Source organism: Cnephaeus nilssonii (genome assembly GCF_951640355.1).
Source record: "Cnephaeus nilssonii genome assembly, chromosome: 21".
Taxonomy (NCBI): Eukaryota; Metazoa; Chordata; class Mammalia; order Chiroptera; family Vespertilionidae; genus Cnephaeus; species Cnephaeus nilssonii.
The window spans coordinates 37,447,079-37,471,008 of record NC_137092.1 but is presented as its reverse complement, the minus strand read 5'-3'; the positions used below and the strand labels follow the sequence as shown (position 1 = coordinate 37,471,008).

The following is a 23,930-nucleotide window of genomic DNA, read 5'->3' as shown; positions in this document are numbered from 1 at the left end:
TTCTTTATGAAAAAAGAAATCCCTTTGATAATTCTATAATACTTAATACTTTCCTCTCTCCCAAAATGTGGTATTGAAAAGTGTGCTGAAGCAGGACTTGGCTTATAGAGAAAGAAAGAAAGAGAGGGCAGGAGACAGGGATGGGAGGGAAATAATCTGGGAGCAAATATCAGTGGAGAAAGCTAGAGGGGAAGAAGTTATGTTGCAAAATGATATAGAAGAAAATAGAGTAGAGCCTCCTTCCTCATTGCTGAACCCACCCTGAGAGTCACAAAGGGTTGTCCAGAACAGGATAGGGCCTAGGAGTCTATTGGGGCCCAAATGCTTGGAGCCACTCTGCTTTTTGTTTCGGCTCAAAATCAGGCCGCTCTCAATCTGAGGAGGTGGGGGAAGGAGATGGTGGGCTGAGGGGTCCTGAGTGTCAGCACCAATTGACAGTCTATCGTATACTGGCTATAGTATACTGTGTGCAGGGCCCTGTTCTGGGTGCTGTCTTTGGGGGATGGAGGGAAAAGTGGATGCAATCCTTGAGGCTCACCATGCAGCAGACTTCAGAAACCTTCATGGCCCTGGCCAGTGTGGCTCAGTTGGTTGAGTGTCATCCCAGGCACCAAGAGGTCACTGGTTCTATTCAGGATCAGGGCACATGCCCAGGTTGCAGCCTGATCCCCCAGTAGGGGGCATGCAGGAGGCAGCTGATCCCATCAATGTTTCTCTCTTTGAAATCTGTAAGAATTTTTTTTTTTTCTGCAAAAAGCTTTATTGTTTCCATTTGGTCCAATGCCTGGGAGAGGGCTTCAGGTGGTTAAAAGCATGGCTAGTAGTTTCAGGGAGAGGCTCAGGTAAAAGCCAGACACCAGGGGATGCAGAGGAGCCCCTCAAAGTCCTCTGGGCTCCAAAGGCTCCTAGTTGTGTTGGAGGGTGAGCCTTTGGAAGAGATACTCGCCCAGCCCAGCCTGGGGCCGTCAGCCTGTGGAGGGGAGCCTGGTGTGGCCCATCTTCTTGATGAGTTTCACCTCCTCACCCGGAAGTGGTTCTGCAGGAAGTCAGAGCTGAGGGTCTGCGTGGGCAGAACCCGGGCATGCAGGTCCACAGGGCCTGGGTCAGGCTCCTCTCCAAGGCCGGGGCGGCTTCCCTGGCGCCCTGAGTTCTGCCCACTAATCTTGGGGTCCTCAGCGCGTCCTGGGGGAGAGTGTGCCCACCGCCCTGGGTTTGCATCTTTAAGAGCCGCTCAGCGCCCTCGCGCTTCTTCTCCGTCAACTCGAGGAAGAAGCGGCCCAAACCCTCCAGAGCCACATCGTCCAGGTCGAAATAGACGCCCAGAGAGAGGTAGGTGTGGGGGGCCCGCAGAGGTAGGGGGGCCAGGCGGCTGACCACAGCCTCCACCCTGGTGGAATAATGCTGACGGATTTGGGAGCTGGTGGTGGTTCGGCAATAAGGATTAAGGCAGAAATAAAGCAGGTGTGCTGGCTGCTCTCGGAGGTGGTTCTGAAGGTGGTGACTGGATATGACGCAGGGGAGTGGCCGGAGGCTGGAAGAAGGGGCGTCCCTGGACCTGTTCCGTCCAAACACTGTTGAAGCAGGAGGCAGAGCCGGGACCGCCGAGGGCACTGCCAAGAACGTGTTTGTTTGTTTGTTTGTTTTTAAAGAAACCTTCATGAATAGGGTGTGATGGGCAGGAGGGAGATACTTGTGTGCGGAGAAGAAGGGGTGGATGGGTGGTGTGCATTCCTCTGGGGTCCCACGGGGATGGGAGAGAGGAAGGCACCCACACTTACAGCCCTATGCCAGGATCTTGGACTAGCCGTCAGAAGTCAGTTATTGGTCCTTTACTACAACAGCTGTAGTGATGGTTATTGTAGCAATAGTTGTGGTAGCAGTAATGGCAGCTCACTTTGTGACATAACTATACCAAGCCTTTATTTATATATCTCATTTAATCCCAGCTCAGGGTCTTCTCTTTTTTTAAAAAAAAAAAAATGTCTTTATTGATTTGAGAGAGAGGGAGAGAAACATTGATGTGAGAGAAATTTTTCAGCTGCCTTCTGCACACTCCCCACTGGGAATCGAGCCCACAACTTAGGTATGTACCCTGACCGGGAATCAAACCATGGACCCTTCAGTGCATGGGATGATGCTCAACCAACTGAGCCACACCAGCCAGGGCTCAGGGCCTTCTCTCTTGATGGTCCCTCTGCCAGGAACATATTTCCCGACTTATTCACGGGCCTGCCTTCTTCACTTCATGTGGGCTGCTCCTTAAACATGCCTCTTTAGAAAGGCCCTCACAGACCACCCCAAATAAAATAACACTCTGGCATTTCTTTCCCCATTCTCTTTATTTTTATTCACAAATACTTATTACCTCAAATTTAGGTAGATATAGAGATAGAGGAACAAACCAAGAAGGTGGTGTAGGTAAATGCCTGTACTCGCCATCTCCCACAACCACATCAAAATTACAACTAAAATACAGAACTGAAGTGTCCCCCCACATCCCACATGGTTCAGGGTTCGGGCTCTGGAGGAGGCCAAGCGCAAATGAAAGAGACAAGAAATACTAATTTGGGAATTGGGGGCCAGACGGAAGCCCAAGGAAGGACTCCGCTCTGCTCTGGCCTTGCTATCCCTTTTATTCAGGTTTGGGATCCACCCACAGCCTTAGGCAGGCAATTTCCAGTACCAGCTCCAGGATAGCCCATCAGCAAGGATTTACATGAGACTAAAAGGTAGAAGTTGCTTCCGCTCCCTTTGTCTCCACCAGACAGTGGGTGTGTGGCTCTGACCCTTGCCAGAGCCTCAAGGTTGACCAGCCTTCCGGACTCCTGGTCCACCTCTTTCTGCTAGTGAAGGCAACGGGCAGCTTCCAACACAGACCACCATCATTCTGAACGGCCTGAAAGCTGGCTGCATGGAAGCCCTATAACTAGAGAAGTAAAGAAGAAAACACACTGCGACTGGTAGGAGGGGTGGAGGTGCAGAACGGGCTGGTCTGATACCCATGTGTGCCGTTTTTTTAATCAGGAGGGAGATCATCTCTGTGGAGGCTGTCCATGAGGAGCAAGGGGTCCCAGCCCCACAACAAACCCCCAGACCAGGGTTCCAGAGCTGGGCAGAGAAGTCCCTGGAACTACAGGCTGTAAAAAACAGTGGGGATTGTGGCTGAGTGACGAGGAGGCTGCTGGAGACCCAGGTGTTCCATTTAAAGGGCCAGCACATGAACTTACTCAGACTCCCCGCACTGGGTGGCTTTGGGGGACCCAGACACATACAGGGAGGAACTAGATCGTCTGGCATCCAGGCAGGAACTTGGGGACGGCTTCCTCCTAGATGGGGGTACTTGGAGGGATCATTGTTCCTGTGCTGGGACCTCCCCTGTCACAGGAGAGACTGGCAGACATATCTGAGTCTCCATCAGCCTGGATCACACTGTTTGCTCCACCCTGGGGATTCCATGAGACCCTGCCCCATCCAATTTGCAGCCCCACCCAAGCTGTTCACAGCAGCTTTTCCATATGAATGGCCTGTCCTGGCTCAGGCTTCAGACTTTGCTAAAATCTCTCAAACAAGCTGCAGCTGGTGTCAGCATGCCCCAAACCTACCAATAAAAGGCCAAGACCCAGCACTAGCACCAGCCTGCCTTCCCAGCTGGGCCTCACCTGGGCACCTCCAATCCCAATACAAATAGTAAATAGCAGCCATCTGCATATTTCTCTCTAGCTCCTGCTGGGTGGCCCTAGAGCCAGGGCACCCAGTGGAATTTCAGACCATACCAGATTACAGTTCTACACATCCATAAGTGACACACTCAAGGGGCAGACTCAGTGAGCACCAAAGCCCCACTGAAGCAAGTCCTGCTCCATAGGGGTGTCTTCTGCACAGCAGCTCTCCCATTGTAGTCACAGCTGGTCCTCACAGCTAATTGGCCTGGAGGCCAATTCCTCACAGTGATGCCAATAGCAATCAAATCTCAACTACAAAACTGTGCACACAGCCCACACAGGGGTGCAATTAGTGTGTCCAACTCAGGTGACTGGGAGGCTGAGACCCTACAGGACACCTACTACACAAGGCCACTCTACCAATTCCAGGAGACATAGCAGCTCTACCTAATACATAGAAACAAATACAGGGAAGCAGCCAAAACATGGAGACAAATAAACATGTTACAAATGAAAGAAACGGAAGCAAGCAAACTACTGGATACAGAATTTAAAACCATGGTTAAAAGGTTACTCAAGGATCTTCATGAGACTTTCAAGGATCTTAGTGAGAATGCCAAAGACATGAAAAAAGGACCAATCAGAAGTTAAGCATACACGAACTGAAATAAAGAATAACTTACAGGGATTCAATTATGAAGTAGAGGACTCGGAGAATCAAATCAATGATTTGGAATATGAGGAAGCAAAAAACACCCAATCAGAAGAGAGAAAAAAAAAAGATATGAAGATAGTGTAGGGAGCCTCTGGAACAACTTAACCGTTTGCACTCGCTTGCTTTTTTCTCAATTCCTTTATTCTAATGCTAACCGTGTCGAGTCACACTCGACATCCGAGTGCAAAAGGTTAAAGCATACCAACATTCACATTATGGGGGTGCTGGAAGAAGAGAGAGAGCAAGATATTGAAAATCTATTTGAAGAAATAATGACAGAAAACTTTCCTAACCTGGTGAAAGAAATAGACTTACAAATCAGGAAACACAGAGAATCCCAAACAAGAGGAATCCAAAGAGGTCCACACCAAAATACATTATAATTAAAATGCCAAGGGTTAAAGACAAAGAGAGAATCTTAAGAGCAGCAAAAGAAAAGCAGTTCGTTACCTATAAGGGAGTACCCATACCACTATCAGCTGATTTCTCAACAGAAACTTTGCAGGCCATAAAGGAGTAGCAAGGAATATTCAAAGTGATGAATAGCAATGACCTACAACCAAGATTACTCTACCCAGCAAAATTCTCATTTAGAATCGAAGGTCAGGTAAAGAGCTTCACAAACAAGAAACAGCTAAAGGAGTTCACCACCTCCAAACCAGTATTAAATGAAATGTTGAAGGGTTTCTTGAAGAAGAAGAAGAAGGAGAAGGAGGAGGAGGAGGAGAAGGAAGAGGAGGAAGAGAAAGAGAAGATGATGATGATGAAGAAGAAGAAGAAGAAGAAGAAGAAGAAGAAGAAGAAGAAGAAGAAGAAGAAATAAAAAATGTGAATAAAATAGCAACAAATACATATCTATCAACAATTGAATCTAAAAATCAAATAAACGAATAAGAAATCTAATGAACAAAATAAACGGGAATACAATGAAATTAGAGGCATGAAAGCATGGAACAGACTGAAAAATCTCAGAGGGAAAGGGGGAAGTGGGGCGAGAAGAGATTAACCAAAGATCTTACCTATGAACACAGACAATAGGGTGGTGAAGGCCTGGATTAAAAAACTGGTACATGTACACAATGGAGTATTGTGTAGCTGTAAGAAAAGAAGGATCTCTTACCCTTTGAGACAGCATAGAGGGACCTGGAGAGTATTATGCTAAGTGAAAGAAGCCAAGCAGAGAAAGACAAGTATCATGTGATCTCACTCATATGTGGAATCTAATGAACAAAATAAACTGGTGAACAAAATAGATCCAGAGACTTTGAAGCATGGAACAGACTGACGTATTTTAGAGAGAAGAGATTAACCAAAGAACTTACATGCATATATGCATAGCTGATGGACAACAATAGTTTGGGGTATATCTGGGGAGGGGGTGGGAGCAGGGAGGAGAGGGTCAATGGGGGGAGGGGAATATCTGTAATACTTTCATCAATAAAGATAAATTTTAATAAGTAAGAAAATAAATAATAAAATATGTATAACTTTACTACCACTAGATAGTGGAATGCAAGAATAGTGCATTATTAAAAAAAAAAAAGAATAGTGCATTATACAGAAAACTGACAACTAACCTTCACTAGAAAAATGATTAAATAATTATTTCAAAAAATGATGAAGAGGTTATCAGTAAAATTCAACATCTATTCCTGATTTCAATGTTAGAGGAAGGAGCATGTAGGAAAATGTAATCCTGTTCAGAGAAGACAGGAAGGGATGTGCTAAGTCTAGAGCACTAATAACAGTAGCAGGTACTGTGACCGGACAGGGGACCTGGCCCTAAGCAGGTCTGCCTCGGGCCAGCCGGCAGTGAGTGGGTTCTTGACTTCGTGCAGGAAACATTTCACAGCTCGGGTCCAGGTGACTACGAGGGTGCATTTATTAAAGCCGCGGATAGCGACAAACGGCACGGCTTAGGGTAGAGGAAGGCGGGGTGGGGCTGCTTTAGCTCACTAGGAATCACAGAAAAGAGGGCCTTGGAGACCGGCTCATGGGATTTGCGGCCGAAGCCCATTGCTGCCTGGTTGCAAGGCTCCTGGAATTCCTTAGAGTTTAGGAGATGCAGTGGGGGGAGCAGTGGAGGAAGGAAAAGGGGATGTCCAGGGTGTGCTCCCCAGAGGGAAAGCGCAAGCCAGGGCCTTTGTCTTAAGGTTTTCTCTCTGGCAGGCAGGGATGTTAGGGGAGGTCTCAGCAGAATATCCATCAGCTTTCCCGGCTGTGCTCTTTCAGAGTCCTGGTCTCCACTGATTGGTCGGTGCCGGGGCAGGGGGTCCTTAGTCATTGCAGCTGGTCCTGGCATCGCCCACCTAGTTTTGCTGCTTTTCTGGGCCTGGAGCTGAAGTACAACTGAGGCTTTGATGTCTCTCTAGGGAGGTGACCTTCTGCATCTGCTGTAAATTGCTCTGTCGGTTTGTTCAGCAACCGGCCTCAGTTTCCCTGTTCCACTTGTCCTCGCTTACTGACCTGTCCCAGTACAACAAAAGCATAACAACCACCTTTGAAATCCTGGATAAGGAGTTTATATTTAAATAGTCTAAATAAAGAAATAAACTAGGAAAAATAAAAACATATTTTGGAGGCTAAACAACATGATTAAATACATAAAAAATCTAAGGAAGTCAATCAAAGCAAAGCAATAATGACAACAACAAAAAAAATCCTAGAAACAATGAGTTCAAAGTTACAGGATACAAGGTGTAAAACTTCATGTGTAAAACTTCACGTTTTATCAATTTTAAAAAAATCAAATGTATCCCTAAATATTAGTGAGATGGAAAATACAGTACAAAGAGCTTCTATTTACAGCAGTACCAAGGCAAATTACATTCCAGATTTAGCATGTGTGACACATAGTATTTATTCAAGAAAACAAACATTTTAAATATATTTTTATTGATTGCAGAGATGGGAAGGGAGAGGAATAGAGAGAGAGAAATATCAATGACAGTGAGACATCAATCAGCTGCCTCCTGCATGCCCCCCACTGGGGATCAAGCCTGCAACCCGGGCATGTACCCTGACCAGGAATCAAACGGTGACCTCCTGGTTCATAGGTCGATGCTCAACCACTGAGTCACACCAGCCAGGCAATTAAAGAAAATTTAAAAGTGCAATCAAAAAGGAGGAAGATGGCCCTAACACAGTGGTCGGCAAACTGCAGCTTGCAAGCCACATGCAGCTCTTTGGCCCCTTGAGTGTGGCTCTTCCACAAAATACCACGTGCGGGCGCACACATACAGTGCGATTGAAACTTCATGACCCATGCGCAGAAGTCGGTTTTCAGCTCTCAAAAGAAATTTCAATCATTGTACTGTTGATATTTGACTGTGTTGACTAATGAGTTTGCTGACCACTGCCCTAACCAGTTTGGCTCAGTGGATAGAGCGTCAGCCTGCAGACTCAAGGGTCCCAGGTTCGATTCCGGTCAAGGGCATGTACCTTGGTTGCGGGCACATCCCCAGTAGGGGGTGTGCAGGAGGCAGCTGGTCAATGTTTCTCTCTCATCGATGTTTCTAACTCTCTCCCTCTCCCTTCCTCTCTGTAAAAAATCAATAAAATATATATTTTTTAAAAAGAGGAAGATGGCAGCGCCCACAGCTGCAGCTGAGCGCCAGGCTTCCCGGGCTGTTGGTGTTGGGAATGGCGGGATCTTTGTCCAGAGGCGCACAGGACACCTGCGTAGCCAAGGCTCTCCATCTGGACCCCACTGTGCACAAAGTTCCCTTTCCTGCCAATATTGATATCCGTGGCACTGTGGAGTCTAAAGAAGTCATGAAACAATATGGACTTGGGCCCAACTGTGGCACAGTGAGCTCACCCAATCTCTTTGCTACCAGACTTGATCAGGCGATAAAATTTGAGAAGGCCCAGCCCATGTCTAAATATGTCTTAATTGTCACACATGGGCAGATTGAAGCATTCACCTGGTCAGCCCCTGGGACAGTCATCACTGAGGCCCTGACACCCTCATTTCCAACGAGTGCCATTTATGTAACGGACATCTCAAGAAGTACCAACCCGGTGACCTTCACGTCCAACATGCTCTATGCCTGCAGCATCTTGGACCAAACCACGCTGCCTTCCATGGTGATCATGAATAAAACTGACATCATTGGTCACAGCTGTGCAGTGGGATGGATGCAAGATTTTGAAGCTTTCCAAGATGCTACAGACGTCAGTAACCTGATTCATCCAATGAGCTTGGTGTTGGATGCGTTGGACAGCTCACTCAGGATGGTAGGTGTGCCTGCTGTTCTTGGGTCAGGCTTAGGTGAGCTCTCTGTGCAAGTCACCAGTGCTGCAGAGGAATAGGAAAGGGAGAATCATCCTGAATACAAACGTCTGAGGGAACCGCTGGCCAGTGCACAGAGCCAGCAGCAGGAAGAACAGTGGGACCACCTTCAGAAAGACGTGGGCTCTGTGGCCTGGGACACAGGAACTGCTACGGACTGCTTTTTGCCTGTGCGGGACCCTCTGACTCGATCCTGACTCAGAGAACCTCAGGTGAAGAGGTTGAGGGAGCAGACAGTGACCCTGATGGTATGGACCACAGAGTTACAGAGGAAAGCCAAGAAGAGCCAGCATTGGAGTTTTATGCAAGAATCAACGGCCCAGTCCTGGGAGAGGAACAATAAATCGTCTCCAGAAGTCCCAACATTTGGAACTCCATGAAGGAACTATCCTTATGTCTGACTGGGTTGACTATAAAGAACAATTTTTTCCCCCAGAATAGCAGAGTTTCTCTTATTAGGGAACTCTGACTCCAGCAAAGCCAGGGATAGAAAACATTTGGGCCTGGCAGATAGATGCCAATTCCCCTTGGGTTTTTGCAAGGAAGGATATTCTGACTGTTTTGGATGCTGGTATTACCTTCATGTGTAAAACTTCACGTTTTATCCTTTGAACTCAAGTACGTTTCCTGCTGATAGATGGAATAGAGAGGGAACATATTGTTCCCTTCAGTTCTCTATTATTAGGCTGGATCTATAGCTTCTATTTCCCTAACATATTGCCTGTGACCCAGGAGTTACCCTCTTTTTAGCAGAAAGGGAGAGGGAAAACATGAGCTTATCCAGAGTGGCCGTGGAGTCTCCTTGGCAACCAGTCAAAGTTGGTGTGAAAGGAGCCTCATTATAGGACACCAGGTTTGTTGGAGAAAGTGGGCACGACACACAGTTAATGAATAAGAATCCTGCTTTCAATGGTGACTTGGATATGGAGGTTTTACTTTTTAAAGAAAAGCGCAGTCAGAGTAATAAAAACACGAATACGTTGTTATCTGAGCTAAATTCAACTGCTGTTTGGGAATACGGAGTGTAGTCAAGATAAAAATAAGTTACTATAAAGAGTCGATCGAATCTGTGGGGGAGACACAGGGCTGCTGTAGACCCAGATGTCATATGTCTTAGACTCACTCCCTCACAAACACTTGCTCTAGAGTCCAGCGCTTTGAAAGTGCCATGAATATCTGGGGAGGAACTGAATTGTGGCTTCAGAGTGAAGGGTGAAGGACCGCTCCCTCTCCCTCTCTCCGGGACTAAAGTGCCAGCAGGCACCGTTGTTCCTTTGTTGAGCCCTCCCCTCGCAGGCACAGGTGAGTGTCAAATCTGAGTTTCCACTAACACAGCTAACTCAGCTAGCCCTCAGGCCTGCCCCACCCAGTTCAGGCTCAGGCCCCAGCCTCTTTCAGAGGCTAATCTGCTCAAGCTGCCAGCCTGGACCCCTGCTGCAGACTTTCCTAAAATCTCTAAAAGGTCCACACACCCCAAAAAAGCAGGGCTGGCTCAGCGTGCCCTGTATGTCTCACTAAGTCGTGGAAAGCCAGGCACCAGAGGCAGCCGGCCTAGTTCACAGCATAACCACTTGCAGGTGGTTGGGGAGCATATGAGAGCCAACCAATCTCTCTCTCTCTCTCTCTCTCTCTCTCTCTCTCTCTCTCTCTCCCCCCTCCTTCCCTCCCTCCCTCCCTCCCTCTCTCCTTCCCTCTCTCTCTAAAAAATTAATAAATATCACAAAGAAAAAAATACTCACTGACAAAGGAAAACACATCATAAAGCACTGGACCAACCGCCTCTAAAGCTAGTACAAAATTTAAAAGGCAAAAGTAGGAAGATTATGTTTAACTGCAACAGTAAATTCAGGGATGCATACCAACACACACACACACACACACACAAAGTAAAAGTTAATGGCAAAAGCATCAACATGGGGGGGGGGGGTAAAAATGGTAGCGATTTTAGAATGTGTTAGAACTTACGCAACCATCAACTTAAAATAGACTGCCAAAAAAGATAAAATAGACTGCTATAAACCTACTTGGCATATATGAAGCACCTGGTAACCACAAACCAAAAATCTACAAGCGATATACAGAAGGTCTAGGGAAAGGACTCCAAACATAACACTACAGAAAGTCATCAACACACAAGCCAGCAGAGACTAAAATAACTGCATACCTATTAATAATTAATGTAAATGTAAATTGATTAAATGTCCCAATCACAAGACAAATGGATAAAGAAGAGGTGGTTATATATACACAATGGAACATTGTAGTCTCAACCATGAAACAGAGTAAAACCTTACTATTTGCGACAACATAGATGGACCAGGAGGGTATTATGGTCGGTGAAATAAATCAAACAGAAAAAGACAAATGCCGGATGATTTCACTTATATGTGGAATCTAAAAACAAAATAAATGAACAAGCAAAACAGAAACAAACTCATAGATCAATACAGAGAACAAACTGATGGTTGCCAGAGGGAGTGGGGTTGAGGAGCTGGATGAAAAGGTGGAGGGATTAAGAAGTACAAATTGGCAGTTACAAAATAGTCATGGGATGTAAAGTGCAGCTCAGGAATATAGTCAATAATCTATATATATAAAAGCCTAAGCGACCATTAAGACGGACCAACCAGTTGACCAGTCACTATGACACGCACTGACCACCAGGGGGCAGTTGCTCAATGCAGGAGCTGCCCCCTGGTAGTCAGTGCACTCCCACAGCCAACTTCCCGCAGCCCCTCCCCCTGGCCGACCAGCCCCCCAACCAGCTGGCCAACCTCCTGGGGTCCCTTCCTCTGGCTGGCCCCCCGATAAGCCTCAATTGCTGGCCAGGCTGAGGGGCCCCCACTGGTGCACGAATTTGTGCACCGGGCGTCTAGTATTATAATAACTAGGTATGGTGTCAGGTGGGTGTAAGACTTATGAGGGGGTCACTTTGTAAATTATATAAATATCTACCCACTGTGCTGTACACCTGAAACTAATATAATATTGAATGTCAACTAATTGAAAAAATTTAAAAATTTTTTAAGAATCAATCCAATATCAAAATTCTCACTGTATTTTTATAAAACATGACATGCTGGTTGTGACATTCAGCTGCAAGAATGATTGGGCAAGAATACCAGAGTTTTTAAAAGTAATTATGAAGCAAATGGGTAGATAACAGTGATGCTAGCATCTTTACCCTAATAGATCTTAAAACATAGCAGACCCAAATGATGATTTTCAAAGCCACACAACCAGCAAGCAGATAAGCCAGGATTCAGGCTCAGAACTGATTTAAAAGCCCAAGCAAGTCCCTAGCCATTTTGGTTCAGTGGATAGAGCATTGGCCCATGAACTGAAAGGTCCTGGGTTCAATTCCGGTCAAGGGCACATACTTCAGTTGCAGGCTCCATCCTTGGCCCCTGGTCGGGGCACGTGTGGGAGGCAACCAAGCAATGTGTCTCTCTCACATTGTTGTTTCTCTTTTGCTCTGTCTCTCCCCCTCCCACTCTGTCTCTCCCCCTCCTGCTCTTCCTAAAAATCAATGGAAAAATATCCTTGGGTGAGAATTAACAACAAAAGCCCAAGCAAAATCTGACCTATTCTGCTATCTGATCTCTTAGAGCTGAGATAATGCTGCTGGAGACTGTGCCTCAGTAACGGTGTGCTCACACAGAGGCTGGGACTTAACGGTTCTCGGTTAGAACTTTCATGAAGCCTTTGTGATGGCAAACCTGGGCTGTTGCCACAGCAACCACAGGGCCTGGACTAGGGGCTCCCAGCATGCCCTGAAGCCCAGCTGGCCCCTCACTCCCACTGCATTTCCCACCTGCTCAGGTCCCTGTGGCATCTTCATCACTTAGGCACTAGCTGCCATCCACCTATTCTTCTCCCAGGCCCTTACCTTCATTTCCTCACCTCCATCTCCTCACCCTTTTGCCTCTAGGTAACTCTCCTGGGCCCCAGGCTCTTCTCACCCCTCCCTCCCTGTTCCTACACTTCCTCCTCCCGTCTCCGCCTGCTTCAGCCTCCACTCCCCTCACCCTCTTTCTCTAGTCTCCCCCTCTGGCCTTGGCCTTCCTCTCTTAGTCTTCTCTTTAGTCCTCTCCTCACTCCCCTTTCCCTTCACATCTGCACTGCCCACCTTCTCCATTCTGCTTTCTCTTTGCTCCCTCCTTTTCTCCCCACCGGTTTGTTCTTCTCACTGCTGTCTCCTCCCTTCTCCACTCCCTCACACCATCATTCCTGTCGCCCTCGCCCCTCACCCCCTCCTCCCTCTCTGCTCCCCTACTGCCTGGCTCTGCTTCCCTCCCACCAGGTGAACTGGGTCAGCTGAATCCAGGGACGACGATGGCCCTTGAGGGGGGAAAGGGACCAGTGGCTCCTCAGGAGCAGAATCCCAGCCCAACACCTAAGATGGAGCCAAGCAAGGGCGAAAGGAAGATGTCGAAGAAGAAGCAAAAGAAGATCGATCTAGAGGAACTGAAGAAGGAACTGGTCATGGTGAGAAGACCCAGAATGGGTGCTGACCAAATGGCTTCTGAAAATTTTCTCAGCCCTCAGCCGTTTAACATCTTACCCACAGGCCCCAGCCAGCCCTCTTCCCCCCAAGGGTTTCTCCCCCTCCCCTGGAAATGCCCAGGTGTCACCACCTCTCCCTCAATAACTCTGCTGTCTTCTCAGAACGATCACAAATTAACCTTGGAACAGCTGAGCGCCAAGTATTCCGTGGACCTGACAAAGGTGGGTGAAGGCACCCCCCTGGGGAGGCGACCAGGACAAAACCCATCACCAACGGTCTTACCCTTAACCTCCACGCAGACAGGTTTCACAGGCCACACCCTTGGCAAAGGATGATAATGGTAATATCCCCCCCCGAAGAGCTCAGCATCCCATAAGGGGGTGAAAGCATGGTTTAGAGCAGCACTTCGCACACCTTTGTCCCTAGGACCCTTGTACACTCGATTATCAAAGAACCCAGAGAGCTTTGCTTCTGCGGGTCACATCATCTATAACTACCATATTAGAAATTAAAGTGGAGAAATTTAAAACTATTTTCTGATTCATTTTTAAATGAGAGTAGGCCCATCGTATGTGTATGAGAATAAATAATAATTTTATGACAAATAACTGACTTTCTAAATTAAAATTTAGTGGCATTTTTACGTTTTTGCCAGCCCCTTTGATGTCTAGCTTTTTAATAGAAGACAGCTAGGTTCTCTTATATTTTCAGTATTCAATCTGTCGTAATATCATAGAGCCTTTGGGAAATTCCACTGTACACTCAAGAGAATGAGACTGAAAAAGACAACCAAGAATTTGGGATTATTATGAAAAGTGTATGTACATGTGGACCCCCATGAAAGAGTCTTGGCACCCCGTGGGTCCCCAGACCACACTGAGAACCACTGGTTTGACAGTAAAATCATGTATTACTACTGTTATTATTGCTACCGCTGCTGCTCCGATCGCCACGATTACGACCACCACAGGTAGAAACCTGGAATACAAGCCCTCACAATGTAAGCTCCTCTTAGGTCTAGAACTTCTTTTCTTCAGGGAGAGACTTCATCTGGGAACCAAGGAGGAGCATAGGTGGCTTGTCTTGTATATTTGTCTTGAAAATTGTCTATTTTTCAGTGGGAGGTTGGGGAGCAGCTGATGGGGATGAGAGTTTGTTTTACAATCCTCTGGTAGGTTCCACTATTATTTCCTTCCCGAGGAAAAAGTATGCAAGCTTACAAAAGGCTAACGTGAGAATCTATGCATTCAAGTATGTCACTGTTTTGTTTTGTTTTTCCCCTACTTCTTAGCCAGAGAGGCAAAGTGGGAACAGTCCATATGTTATCAACACTCCATATTGTATCCCATTATTACATGAGCCTTGTGCATTATTGCTATATCATAAAGTATCCCCACTGAAGTTAGAGCTCCATATGCATAGGGACCATTTGTACTCACGTTGGTATCTTACCAGAGTACTAGGCTCAAGATGGGTATTCAAAAAGTTTGTGAATCACTTATACAACTTAACAAAAGGAAGATAAACAATCCAATTAAAAAATGGGCAACGGGCCTAAATAGATACTTTTCAAAAGAGGACATAAGGCCAAGAGACATATGAAAACCTGCTCAAAGTCACTAATCATCTGGGAGATGCAAATCAAAACAACAATGAGGTACCATCTCACACCTGTCAGAATGCCTATCATCAACCAATGACAAGTGCTGGCGAGGATGCGGAGAAAAAGGAACCCTTTCACACTACTGGTGGGAATGCAGACTGATGCAGCCACTGTGGAGAACAGTATGGAATGTCCTCAAAAAACTAAAAATGGAACTCCCATTTGACCCAGTGATCCCACTTCTAGGAATATACCCCAAGAAGGTAGAAACACCAATCAGAAAGGATATGTGCACCCCTATGTTCATAGCAGCACAATTTACCATAGCTAAGATTTGGAAATAGCCTAAGTGCCCATCAGCAGATGAGTGGATTAGAAAACTGTGGTACACCTACACAATGGAATACTACGCTGCAGTAAAAAAAAGAAGGAATTCTTACCATTTGCAACAGCATGGATGGAACTGGAGAGCATTATGCTAAGCGAAATAAGCCAGTCAGAGAAAGATAAATATCACATGATCTCACTCATTTGTGGAATATAATGAACAACATAAACTGATGAACAAAAACAGATCCAGAGACAGAGAAGCATTGATCAGACCGTCAAACCTCAGAGGGAAGGTAGAGGAGGGTGAGGGTAAGGGGGAGAGATCAACCAAAGGACTTGTATGCATGCATATAAGCCTAACCAATGAACACAGACACCAGGGGGTGAGGGCATTAGTGGTGGTGGGGGGGATGGGGGGATAAGGACACATATGCAATACCTTAATAAAGAAAAAAAGTTTGTGAATCAATCCATATCTCTCCTATAGCATAAGTTTTAAAATCCCACTTATCTAGGAAGAACTTACAGTCTGACCTTCAGAGAAACTTGTTGGCCTCTAGACCCATCCTGGGGCTATAATGGCAGATCGGAGTTATGAAGCAAGACTCCCCTTTGCTATAGCTGTTTTTCTTTCTTTCTTTTTTTTTTTTTCTTCATGATTTTCTACCCATTCTTATTTATTCTTCACATAGGGCCTTAGCTCCAAAGAGGCACAGCAAATCCTGATTCGGAATGGACCCAATACACTTACCCCACCCCCCACCACTCCAGAATGGGTCAAATTCTGTAAACAACTGTTTGGTGGCTTCTCCATCCTCCTGTGGATTGGTGCCATTCTCTGCTTCCTGGCCTATGGCATCCAGATATATTCTCGTGAGCATGCTACCAAAGATAACGTGAGTCTGTTCAACGACTGTTGCCCAGCCCCGTCTCTGCTGATCTCCGACACACTTCTGCTCAGCAGCCCAGCACTCCTGAAGCCCTCTGGCCCAAATCCCTGGTGCTCCCAGGACTTTCTAAAGGAGCCCTCCATGCCTCCTGGCTCCCCTGGTCTTTTCTCTGGAAAGCTACTGCTTCAGCTCACTGAGCTACATGGTCCCCTCTAGAAACTTGCTCTCTCTTGATCTTCCCAACTGATCATCATAGCCCTTTGCGGTCCCTTTCTCTTTCCCAGAACTTAAATCTCTTCATCTCTTTCCTCCCCATCTCCCTCACTCTCTGTCTCCCACCCCATAAATAGCCTTCTTTGAGAGGAGAATGTAGGCCTTCATGGACCTGGGATTTTGCTGGCCCCTTACCAGGGTTCCTCCACCAGGAAGCCAAGGAAGCCAGCCCTGTCTCAGACTCTTCTCAGCTCCTGTACTCTCCAACTGAGTCCTATGGGTTCTTGCACTTGGAGAAATGACTCTTCTCCTTGCAATTTTCTGAGGGTGAAGGGGACGAAAGGGATCTACTAATGCCCTGGCTGGTTTGGCTGGGTGGATAGAGCGTCGGCCTTCGGACTGAAGGGTCCCAGGTTCGATTCCGGTCAAGGGCACATGCCTGGGTTGCGGGCTCGATCCCCAGTGGGGGGCATGCAGGAGGCAGCCAATCAACGATTCTCTCCCATCATTGATGTTTCTGTCTCTCTCTCCATCTTCCTTCCTCTCAAATCAATAAAAATATATTTTTTTAAAAAAAGGATCTACTAATAAGCTCTTTCCTTCCCACCCCCAGCTGTACCTGGGCATTGTGTTAGCCGTTGTGGTCATCGTCACTGGCTGCTTCTCCTACCTCCAGGAGGCCAAGAGTTCCAGGATCATGGAGTCTTTTAAGAACTTGGTGCCTCAGGTAGGACTGGTGTGAGAGGATCGGGTGAAAGGAGGTATAGAATGTGGCCAAATGCACAGTTATTAAGTCCCGGGAGGATTATGTCCTACAATGAGTGAGGCTAGTGATGAGAGAGACGCTTACTTCGATTTCCCTCTATCTGGCCTACAAAGTAGCCTGAGAAAGGCACAGCATCACCTATGAAGTGGTCTGTTCTAGATGCATAATTTGACTCTAATGAGCATAATATGAAGCCCCAAATAAGAAAATTCTATTTTTTTCAAAAAAAGGGGGGTGCAAAGGAAGTTGGGGAGGCTAGATTCTTCAAATGTCAATGACCTTAAAGACAAAGTACAACTGTGGAAATGGTCCAGGTTAAAGGAGGGTAAAGAGACATGATAACTAAATGGGCTGCCTGGCCCTAGACTAACCCTGTGCTGAGGAGAAAGGATGCTGTAAAAGATAAATTGGGTCCATGGGCAAAACTGGAACGCAAACAGATTAAAATATTGTGCCAGCGTGAAATCCACTGAAATTGATAACTGTATCATGGTTATGTGATATCCTAATACTTGGGAAATGAACACTGAACAATGTAGAATAAAAGATGATGATGTGTGTAACTTACCCTCAAATAGTTCAGGGGGAAAAGGATTCACATACACCCACCCATATGTAGAACTAAGAACAAACGACAAAGCAAATGGAATAAGATGTTAATAGGTGAATCTGGGTAAAGGTTATACTGGCATCTTTAGTATAATTTTTATTCTTGCAACTTTTCTAAAGGCTTAGATTATTTTCAGATAAAACGTGTTTTTTTAAGTACTTGGAAATATCTGACAGTAGAAAGAGGTTCCTAGGCATAGGACTGGGAAGTTGGAAAGGAACAGGCTCCCAGATTTCCAACAGCATGATAGTGTTCTAGCACTATAGCCCAGGGTCATTCTCTCTCTTTGGTGTGAGCACAACGTGAGAATTCTGGGGAAATGTTTCAGTAGAATGAGCTAGGAGTTGGGAAACTATCAGTTAGCTTTTGCTACCTAACAAACCACTCCAAGACTCAGTGGCTCAAAACAACAAACATATTATTTCTCACAGTTCTGTGGCGTGGCTGTTCTGATCGGAGTTGAATTTAGCTGATGCTGGATGGTATAAGATGACCTTATTCACATGTCTGAGCTCTCAGCTGCGATTACCCGGGCCAGTTAGGGCCGTTCGCCTTATGATCTCTCTTCCTCCAGGAGGCTAGCTTGGGCTTGCTCCGTATGGCGGCAGAGTGATTCCCAGGGACATCAGGGCAAGCCCCAGTGTGCAAGCACTTTTAAGCCTACCCTGGCATTACAATTGCCAATGTCCAATGGGCCAAAGCAAACTATAGCCAAGCCCAAGTGTAGGTAGAGATAGACCCCATCTCTTAGTGGGAGAAGCATCAAAGTCACATTGCAAGGAGCCCTGCAAACAGCAATGGTAAGGATTTGCAATCTACCAAGATCCCTTCAAGAATTATATTCTTGTACACCTGAAAATTATATGATACTATTAATCAATGTTACCCCAATACAGTTATTTTTTCTTTGTAAAAAAATTAAAAAAATATATATTTTATTGATTTTTTACAGAGAGGAAGGGAGAGGGATAGAGAGTCAGAAACATCGATGAGAGAGAAACATCGATGAGCTGCCTCCTGCACACTCCCCACTGGGTATGTGCCAGCAACCAAGGTACATGCCCTTGACTGGAATCAAACCTGGGACCCCTGAGTCCGCAGGCTGATGCTCTGTCCACTGAGCCAAACCGGTCAGGGCTGTAAAAAAAATTTTATTGATTAATTTGAGAAAGAGACAGAGAGAGAAAGAGAGAGGAGACAGACATCAATTTTTTGCTCCCATTGTTTATTTGTTCATTGGTTGGTTCTTGTATGGGTCACAACCCTGGCACATTGGGACAACACTCTAACCAACTGAGCTACCTGGTCAGGGCCCAATGTTACACCAATACATTTAGTAATAGAAATGTAAAAGTGATGTGATGAGTGACAGTATGAGAAAGGGGAGCCAGAAGGAAGGAGACCAGGAGCAGAAGGTTGTAGGCCAGGAGCAGGATTGCGGGAGCAGAAAGCTTTCCTACCCTGTACTATCTTCCCACAGCAAGCTCTAGTCATTCGAGATGGAGAGAAGATGCAGATCAATGTAGAAAATGTGGTGGTGGGAGACCTGGTAGAAGTGAAGGGTGGAGACCGAATCCCCGCTGACATCCGGCTCATCTCTGCACATGGTTGTAAGGTGAGGGGATGTGGTAAACTGGGGGAGGGAGAGCCAAGCATGGCCTTGAGGCACTGCGGTGACCTGGGATCAGTGAGAGAAAGTACAGTCTTATTATTCAGAACCTTGAGAAGTTACAAAGTGCAGACTTGAGGTCAGAGACAAGAAGGTGCTGATGTGTAAATCTGTTTCTCTCTGCACATCAATAATGATGAGTTGGTGGCAGATATAGCTGTGTCATCTTTATAAATAATTTTTTTTTTCCTCATGCTCACCTTATGACTCCTTCCCATCTCAGGTGGACAACTCATCCTTGACAGGAGAGTCAAATCCCCAAACCCGCTCCCCTGATTTCACCCATGAGAACCCTCTGGAGACCAGAAACATGTGCTTCTTCTCCACCAACTGTGTGGAAGGTGAATATTGCATGATAAATACCCTACATTCAAAAGCAGAGATTGAAAGAATTCAGGAAGTTTCTATCTTCTAAAGGTAGCAGGGTAGGTAACAGCTGGCAAGTAATCTAGGCTCTCCATTATTCATGGCTTTGACCTCATCCCATTCACATTTGTACAATGATGATACTAAAAGTCACTACCCTGTAGATGTTTATGTGGATTAAAGGAATAATACATAAAATGCTTAGTACAAAGCCTAACACATTGTAAGTGGCCTATTATTATTCTGGATAGTGAATGGACTATGCTCTATGAACTGGAAATAGCACAGAAGGGAGGAAAATAATTTAGCCTTGCTAAGTCATTCTTCTCCTGAGGTAAACCCTATCTCCTTACTATTCCGAAAGAGGATATGGGCATTGGAAATTTGAGTTCCCAGAGGTGCCATTCACACTTCAGCTCCTAGTATCTCTGGCCAAAGTGGTAACAATGGACTCAATACCATGATGTCAACTTCATCTTTTCCCCTTAAGGAAGTCTGCATGACTCTCTGGACATACTTTAAAGTCATTATTCATACTTAAGAATCAATGTTTGGGTATCTAAGAAATAGCTGTTTTATAAATTGAATGCTTAGTATGTGTCAAGTGCTACAGATAACTCTGATTCTCAGAACACTATATAATAGACATTATCCCTATTTTACACATGAAAGACTAAGGTTTAAAGAAAGTAAATGCAGTGCCCAAGAGCACAACTCAACAGAAAAGAGAGGGTCAAGGATTCTAAAGCAAGTTTGTCTCCAAAGCCCATGCTCTTTCCACAGACCCTCCTGGGGAATAAAGCTTGCTAATGACCTATCTGGTAATAAAATTAGTTTATTCGGAATTACCTCATAAGATAAAGTAACATTAAGACAAAAAAATCCAGCTGGAAAGTAAAATATAGATCAAAATAAATTTTTAAAAAATTTGATTGAACACAAAGATGCAAGTTAGCAAGCTTTCCCCACAAATTTTAGGAAGAAATTTCGTCAAATTTCTCCTTCCAAAGTAAATTTTCCATCAGAAAAGTATATGCCATCAGATAAGAGGGAAAGTGGGTGGTGGCATTCCACCTGAGAAACAAGAATCTGACTAGAATGGAGGAGCTTTAGGAGGAGACCAGAGGGATCCCAGAGGTGGCCAAGAGGGTGGAGCTAGGCTGAAGGAGCTCTTGACCGTTCAATTGAGGGGTTTCTGTGCAGTCTGCTCACTAGTAGCATAACCTTAACCTTGACCCCAGAACTTTGCCTCTCTGCTTTCATCTCTGTGGACTCTGACAGGGCTGCCTATACAGACATCTCTCTTTGGGTTCTCACGCATCTTCGTGGGGGCCCCAAGCTCTATCTCTGGCATTATATAAAGGCTATAATGGGATATAGGAGGCTTGGCCTTGTTTACCTTCCCCATGGTTGCCTTCAACCCACCCTGTCTCTAGACACATTGAGATTAGTTATGAAACCCCTTCTCACCAAGCATGGGGAAACCATAGCACAAGGAACGAAAATGAAGAACCAGACTAAACTCTGAACTAGCCTATAGATATAGGTGAAATAGATATAGGTGACACCATACTCTATTCCCCCCAACAATATAAACCCTTTGAGCACCTCTCAATTATTTTAGTGTTCTCCTTTCACAAAGCTCAACCAGTCTGAAACTCATGTGGAGAGTAACTCAGACTGGGACCTTTCCAGAACCTCCACCTAACACTGACCTGACCCGTCTGCTGTCTGAACAGGACCCTGTTCTGAGACGCATCCAGCTGATGGGGACTTTGGAAATGCATGTTAGATGTTGTGGGAGCTGCCCCTACTAATTACAGGTGTGACTTTATGTCTGCCCTGCTGGAGACCCCGAATTCATCTAAAGGAAGAAAAGAATTAAACTGATATTTGAGTGCCTACTATGTACTCAACCCTCTTCTAGGCTCCTTTAAAAACACCTCACAGCTTTGTAGGTGCTTCCATCCCATTTTAAAGACGAGGAAAACTGCATCTCACAGCATGGAAGTAACTTGCCCCAGGGCACACAGCTGGAACATTAGAAAGTCGAACTTTCAGCCCTGCGTCTTTCTGATTCTAAAACAAGTACTATTTCTATAATATGTTGCTTTTCTGGGCAGTTCTGGCTGTGACTTTAACGGTAGGAATTTCAGCCATTGTGGTAAAGCAGGAAGAATTGTTTTGAGTAAAGACTCTTGCCAGGCCCCTCACTTGAAGCCATGCAGGCGAGTGGTCTGCAGCAGGTGTGTGCGAAGCCCAACATGACATCCCAGCTCCCCTTCTGATTCCGGCAGTGCTGGCGGAGGGAAGAGCACAGAAGCCTAGCTGTGATGGCCTATCCTAACCAGCAGGGGTCAGACTGGCTCCAGCCAGCAAAGCAGGGAGGGGTCTCAGGTCAGAGCAGGGTTCCTCACCTCAACACTATTGACATTTGGGCAGAATAATTCACTGTATGGGGAGAAGAGACCTGTCCTGGGATAGAAGGATAGTTAACAGCGTCGCAACACCCTCCCACCCAGTTGTGACATTGTCTCTAGACCTTGTCGAATGTCTTCTAAGGGACAAATGGCCCCCAATTGAGAACCAATGGAGGATAAGAAAATACTGAAACAAAGATAGGACTCTAGCCCTAACCAGTTTGGCTCAGTAGATAGAGCATCGGCCTGTGGACTCAAGGGTCCCAGGTTCGATTCCGGTCAAGGGCATGTACCTTGATTGTGGGCACATCCCCAGTAGGGCGTGTGCAAGAGGCAGCTGATTTATGATTCTCTCTCATCGATGTTTCTAATTCTCTCTCCTTCTCCCTTCCTCTCTGTAAAAAATCAATAAAATATATTTTTTTAAAAAGATAGGACTCTAGCAGATAAGTAACCTCTATTTCTGGGGATCTGGAAACTTTCAGTTACTGAGGGCACAATAAGAAACATATAGACAATAGAAGACATTTAAATTAAGTGTAATGTAGACCTTCTTGACAGTGAAGACCATTAGGCGGCAATAAAGTTGGGTATCTCTGGAGAACTGTGAAATCTCTTCAGAGATTTTTTTTTTTTTAGATTAGGAGACCCTTACTTGTAGAAGCTAAATATGAGGAGAATAGAACATGATGACCTCTCAGAGGTCCTTGAGTTTCCACCTTGTGTTTGACCACTGACAGATTTTGTATTTACCAAATCCAATATCCTTCCCAATTGAGACTCCCCCGTTTATCCACAGGAACAGCCCGGGGCATCGTGGTTTCTACAGGAGACTCCACAATGATGGGCCGCATCGCCACCCTGACCTCAAGCCTGGGAGTTGGCAAGACTCCCATTGCTATAGAGATTGAACACTTCATTCATATGATCACCTCCCTGGCCGTCTTCCTGGGTGTCATTTTCTTCGCGCTCTCCATTATCTTGGGCTACGGCTGGCTGGAGGCTGTCATTTTCCTCATTGGCATCATTGTGGCCAATGTCCCTGAGGGGCTGCTGGCCACTGTCACTGTGAGTAGCCAGGGTAGAGAGTGGCCTCAGGGCAGACAAACCACTAGTATCTCTTTCACTGTCCAATCTTTCAAGTACAGCGCACCCCTGATGTATATACAGATGTCCAATCATTTAGCTTCCAAATTACTTTTATTTTCCCCAGCCACGTTTTCTGGTGCCTTCTTTTCTTCTCAAGGAGAAAGGAAGTGAGTTGCATTGCAGAAAACATTGGATTATACATCTCGGGGAGTGAATTCCAGTCCTGGCCGGTGAACTCATCCGAATCACTCACTTCCAGGCCTCAATTTATTCCTCAGTTTATAAAGGGAGATTAATTTAGAATCATGGAATCTTATTGGAAAGGATTCCAAAGCCCATATAAATTCAACTTTCCGGTCAAGGCTGACTGTCTTGCACAAAGTCCATGGGAGATGATGAGCGTTTCTAGTCCTGGGAAGCCCACCCCTCTTTAGTCTCTGTTCATCTCATTGCTGGGCTGCTCTAGTTTGATTGCATTGTGTTGAACAGAAATATAATTCTGTGTTTGGTCTGTTTTCCCAGCTGAAGGAATACAAAATAGGTCAATTCTCTCTCTCCTACAAACCACCCTTTAGATTTTTGACAGTAACCATTATGTTTCCTCAAACTCTCCAGGTAGGAAGTGAAATAATAATCCTGTTTCCCTTAGCCATATGACATGGTCTTTGGGCCCCTTGTCTTGCTGATCATTTGTTTAGGGTATGCTTTAGCTTAACTAAAATAAAAACGAGTACACTACTCGGGGTGTGGTAAATAGTGATATTATGTAAATAAAACATAATCCCATAATTAGAAT

At 45.6% G+C, this 23,930-nt stretch overlaps 1 protein-coding gene and 1 pseudogene across 2 annotated transcripts in view; both read left to right on the top strand.

Moving 5' to 3' along the window:
* Positions 1-7,961: 7,961 nt before the first annotated feature.
* On the top strand, positions 7,962-9,051 carry LOC307093799 (GPN-loop GTPase 1-like; annotated as a pseudogene). The gene has a single exon. The product of its transcript is annotated as a GPN-loop GTPase 1-like (transcript).
* Positions 9,052-13,006: 3,955 nt separating this feature from the next.
* Positions 13,007-23,930, top strand: part of ATP1A4 (ATPase Na+/K+ transporting subunit alpha 4) — a gene marked incomplete at both ends in the record, with an annotated part of 36,165 nt that continues 25,241 nt past the window's right edge. Inside the window, 7 exons of the mRNA XM_079762077.1 lie at positions 13,007-13,159; positions 13,340-13,399; positions 15,804-16,007; positions 16,828-16,941; positions 19,071-19,205; positions 19,483-19,600; positions 22,845-23,113. Of these exons, the coding sequence (XP_079618203.1) occupies positions 13,007-13,159; positions 13,340-13,399; positions 15,804-16,007; positions 16,828-16,941; positions 19,071-19,205; positions 19,483-19,600; positions 22,845-23,113 (1,053 nt within the window). The remainder of the gene's footprint in view (positions 13,160-13,339; positions 13,400-15,803; positions 16,008-16,827; positions 16,942-19,070; positions 19,206-19,482; positions 19,601-22,844; positions 23,114-23,930) is intronic.